The sequence below is a fragment of the Echiichthys vipera genome (assembly GCF_963691815.1).
Source record: "Echiichthys vipera genome assembly, chromosome: 14".
NCBI classification, from domain to species: Eukaryota; Metazoa; Chordata; class Actinopteri; order Perciformes; family Trachinidae; genus Echiichthys; species Echiichthys vipera.
In genome coordinates this window covers 4570044-4575172 of record NC_139839.1, presented here as the reverse complement: position 1 = coordinate 4575172, position 5129 = coordinate 4570044, and the positions used below count along the sequence as shown (strand labels likewise).

At 47.3% G+C, this 5129-nt stretch overlaps 1 protein-coding gene across 1 annotated transcript; it reads left to right on the top strand.

Moving 5' to 3' along the window:
- Positions 1 to 573: 573 nt before the first annotated feature.
- On the top strand, positions 574 to 4886 carry pou4f4 (POU class 4 homeobox 4; the record flags this gene model as incomplete). Its single annotated transcript, XM_083926897.1, has 2 exons — positions 574 to 693; positions 3960 to 4886. 2 exons carry the CDS (start codon positions 574 to 576, stop codon positions 4884 to 4886), a joined length of 1047 nt encoding a protein of 348 aa, XP_083783023.1.
- Positions 4887 to 5129: the final 243 nt, after the last annotated feature.

Genomic DNA, 5129 nt, shown 5'->3' with positions numbered 1-5129 from the left:
TTACAGGATAAAAACAACATTATTCTGGTTTTTACAGGATAAAAACAACATTATTCTGGTTTTTACAGGATAAAAACAACATTATTCTTGTTTTTACAGGATAAAACCCACATTATTATTATAAAAACACATTATTCTGGTGTTTACAGTGTGTCCAGTCCTCTCTCAGGTGTCCATTTCACTGAATCCAAAGCAGATCCTTCCCCAGTGCGCACCCTCCTCTCCTCCATCGCTCCTCTCCGGGTGCGCTCGGGGGGCGCGGTTACACCCGGGGAAGAGCCCGCGATTGGAGGACGCATCCAGAGGGAGGGACGGGGGGCTCCACCAATGAGGAGGAGCCCCTGCGTGACAGCGGTCCGATATAGGAGCTGGAGGCAGAGCAGCATCTTTATTATAGGAGTGACTGAGCCGCGCACAGGAGGCCGGAGACGCGCAGGAGCCCGGGAGTTACCGTCTTCTCATCCACAGCGTCAGCGGCGTTTTCTCCTCTGAGGGTTTTTGTTTTTAAGAAAACACACCAACACGGAGCTAAACCAGGACCACGCACCACGACCCCTCCACACCTCTGCAATCATGATGTCGATGAACAGCAAACAGCCGTTCAGTATGCACCCCATACTGCACGAGCCCAAATACGCGCCCCTGCACTCCAGCTCGGAGGCCATCCGCAGGGCCTGCCTGCCCACCCCGTCGGTGAGTCCCGCACCCCTGCACCCCGCACCTCCGACTTCCAGCATGTCTGAGGGAGTGATCACACCCTGAGGAGAGGGGGGAACACAGCTTCACATCACTAACACATGAACGTTCCTCCACAAAACACCTGAGAACCGAACGGAGACAGCAGCACCGGCCGTGACGCGCGGGTTTAAATGCGTCCACTTGGATTTATGGAACACATTAAACCTGATTTATGAGTCGTAATTATCATATTTTAGTTTTTAAAAATCGAATTTAACCTCCAGAAAAACAAAGAGCAGAGAAAATGTAGGAATATAGAATCGTGTTTTATTGATTGAACCAAGAAAAAGAGTCATTAGGATGAAAAAGAGCAGAGGGAACAGAAACGAATAAGAATGAAATCCAAACATGTTTCAATGAAGAACTGTGGGTTTAAACTGAGGTCCTGAGGCGTTTCAGCTCCATGTTGTGTCCACACCGGTTTATACAACACATTAAATCTGTTTTTGTGTCATAAAAATCATATTTTAGTTTTAAAAAAATCGAATTTAACCTCCAGAAAACGAAGAACATTTTTTTTAAATGCATTTAACCAGTGAAGTTTAAAAACAAAGAGCAGAGAAAAGAGATGTTTAATCGTTTTTTATTGATTTAACCAAGAAAAAGACTCATTATGATTTTAAAAAATATATTTTGCAACAGCACAAGAGACACAAACTAATATATATAAAATAAGAATAAAAGGGAAAACAGTGGGAATCAGAGACTTCTGTGAAATCCAAACATGTGGGTTTAAACTGAAGTCCTGAGGCTTTTTCAGCTCCATGAGGTTCAGTTACATGATATTATAAATATAATAGAATCGTGTTTTATTGATTTAATCATAAAAAGACTCATTGGGATTAAAAGAGTCTGTTTTGCAAGAGCTCAAAGAACAGAAACAAATAAGAATAAAACGGAAAACAGGAGAAATAACAGACAAGACGTGTGGGTTTAAACTGGAGTCCTGACGCGTTTCAGCTCCATGAGGTGTCTACAGCGGTTTATAGAGGTTTACAACAGATTAAAGCTGCTTTTGTATCATAAAAAAAAAATCATATTTTAGTTTTAAAATATCGAATTAAACCTGCAGAAAACAAAGAGCAGAGAAAAGTAGAAATATTTTATCGTTTTTTATTCATTTAACCAGAAAAAGAGACATTTAGATTTAAAAAAATCAAAATTTCAAGAGAACAAGAGACACAAACACATAAGAATTAAACAGAAAACAGAAGAAAAAACAGCTTTGAAACACTCGTTTTTATTGATTTAACCAAGAAAAGGATGAAAACTGTATTTTTGGAGACAGGCGGTGGCACGAGGACACACACACGCGCGCGGGGAGGACTGCTCACCACAGGGCTCCTCCGTGAATACACATCAACTTAAACATGAGGATTAAATATGAAAACATGTCAATAACAACCTTCTTAAATATCAAAACACACTTAAATATAGAAATGACAGACGCGTCACATCCTCCATCAGCGCCGAAGGGCCCGTGCGTAAAGACGCGCGAGTGAGAGACGGAGAGAGTGAAAGGTTATTTTTTTAAGGAGGAGGAAGAAGAGGAGGAAGAGGAGGAAGAGGAGGAAGAGGACTCTCCGGGCGCGTGTTATCTCATATTGTCCCATTCATATTCAAACTGCTCTCGTTTCATTGTCCGCAGAAATTATTCAGGAGATCGTAAATATTAATTTTAGATGAATTTCCGTCCGCGCGGGCACACGTGTGTGTCCGCGGGGCGCGTCACCGGTGCACCACGTTACAACTCTGAGCGCGGGACCGAGTTCAGTGGAAGTCGCGTGAAAAATCATTTTTAATTGAATTATAATAAGTGTGAAATGTTTCCGAACTCGTCTGCGCACTGGCACAAAGTGACGCCACAGGACCCGCTTTCCCCCTGTTCCCCCTCTGAAATGACTTTAAATCTGCTGTTTTCTGGAGCTTTGTGCTTATTATTATTATTAATATTATTATTACTATTATAACCATGGTTATTATTGTTGTGTTATATTGTTTTTATTGTTTTTGTCCCTTTTTATTGACACTTCACCGGAAACAGTTGTTTTTAAATGTGCTGTCAAAATAAAGTGACTTAAAGTCTCACAGGTGGAAAACTCAGGTAATAATGATAATAATAATAATTATAATTATAATAATTATAATTATAATAATAATTATAATACATTTTATTTGTATTGAACTTTACAGTCAACGGCCTCAAATAAGAACAGAATAATAAATAAAGTAAAATAAAGAAAAGAATAAAAAGTAAAGAAGGAATAAAATAAAAGCAGAATTTCTAAAAAGACATTTCATAAAATACTTTGGTGGAGAGGAAGATTTTTGGGTCTTTTTAAAAAGCAGCAGCGCGCTCCGGTGTTCCGGTGCTCAGAGAGGCCGCTCCGGTGCTCCGGTGCTCAGGGAGGCCGCTCCGGTGCTCCGGTGCTCAGAGAGGCCGCTCCGGTGCTCAGGGAGAGAGGCCGCTCCGGTGCTCCGGTGATCAGAGAGGCCGCTCCGGTGCTCAGAGAGGCCGCTCCGTAGCCTCGGTGCGGCCGAGCAAATGGCCCGCTCACCCGCGGTGCGGAGCTCGGGTCTCGGGTCTCGGGTCTCGGGTCTTTGGGTGTTTCGCGGTGACGCGTTCAGGTGTAAAAAAAATTAAGACTTTTTTGATATTTAAGGAGTAAAAGAACAAAAACAGGGCTCGTGCATCTTTTCCACGGTACAATTAAAACACTTTGATCCATTTTCAAGGTTTCCCAGCAACTTAGAGCTCAGATGAATTAGATATTTCTAAAAACACACATGAAAAATGATGATTTCACTTCTTTACTCGCGCTAAAGGAAACGACGCTGCGCTTTAAACAACCACTGCTTCATTCTGTAAAGACAGAAGGAGAAGAAATGTCATTACATTTCTATTCTGTAGATTTTTAATGTGGAAAAAATGCAACACAAGCACGAACCCTGCGAACACACACACACACACACACACACACCCACACACACACACACACACACACACACACACACACACACACACACACACACACACACACACACACACACACACACACACACACACACACACCCACACACACCTCATGTGCACTGTTGCCTGTGGATCCTGGTCCCCACGGATCTGCTCCCTGATCTTTGCACACATGATAAAAACCACTAATAGTGTGATAACCCTGTGCTCTGTGCCCCCCCCCCCCCCCCCCCCCCGTGTCGTGCAGCTGCAGGGGAACATCTTCGCGGGCTTCGATGAGACCCTGCTGCAGCGGGCCGAGGCCCTGGCCGCCGTGGACATCGTGGCGCAGAAGAGCCACCCGTTCAAACCGGACGCCACCTACCACACCATGACCACCATGACCAGCATGACCTGCACCCCGACCTCCTCCTCCGCGCACCTGCACCACCCGTCCGTGCTCACCTCCCACCACCACCCGGCGCACCACCAGTCGGCTCAGGGCCTGGACGGGGACCTGCTGGACCACCTCACGCCGGGCATCTCCCTGGGGGGCATGGGCTCGGACGTGTGCTCCTCGGCCTCGCACACCCACGCCGCCCACATGTCGGCCATCAACCACATGCAGCACCACCACCACCACCAGCAGTCCATGAACATGCACCCGCACGCGCAGCTGTCCCACGGCTCCCTCGGGGGCCCCGGCGGCTTAGACTCGGAGCCGGACCCCCGGGAGCTGGAGTCGTTCGCCGAGAGGTTCAAACAGAGGCGGATCAAACTCGGGGTGACCCAGGCGGACGTGGGCTCGGCCCTGGCCAACCTCAAGATCCCCGGGGTGGGCTGCCTGAGCCAGAGCACGATCTGCAGGTTCGAGTCCCTGACGCTGTCGCACAACAACATGGTGGCCCTGAAGCCGATCCTGGAGGCGTGGCTGGAGGAGGCGGAGCGGGCGCAGCGGGAGAAGATGTCCAAGCCGGAGATCTTCAACGGGGGGGACAAGAAGAGGAAACGGACTTCGATCGCGGCCCCGGAGAAGCGCTCCCTGGAGGCGTACTTCGCCGTGCAGCCCCGGCCCTCGTCGGAGAAGATCGCCGCGATCGCGGAGAAGCTGGACCTGAAAAAGAACGTGGTCCGGGTTTGGTTTTGCAATCAGAGGCAAAAGCAGAAACGAATGAAGTTTTCTGCGACGCACTAAAAAAAAACAACGAACACACAAAAACACAAAAAGCTGCAGGAGTGAGAGAGAGACACGCTGCTGCTGCTGCTGCTGCTGCTGCCGCTGCCGCCGCTGCTGCGCGGGCAGAGGGACAAGGTACACCGTGTGCACTTACACACACTCCGACCCCTCAGTTCATCTCCAATGACTCTTTTTTTCTTTGCATTATTGTATAAAAACCCAAACTCCGGACTCACATCCTCCCCAGTGTCGCAGCTCTGC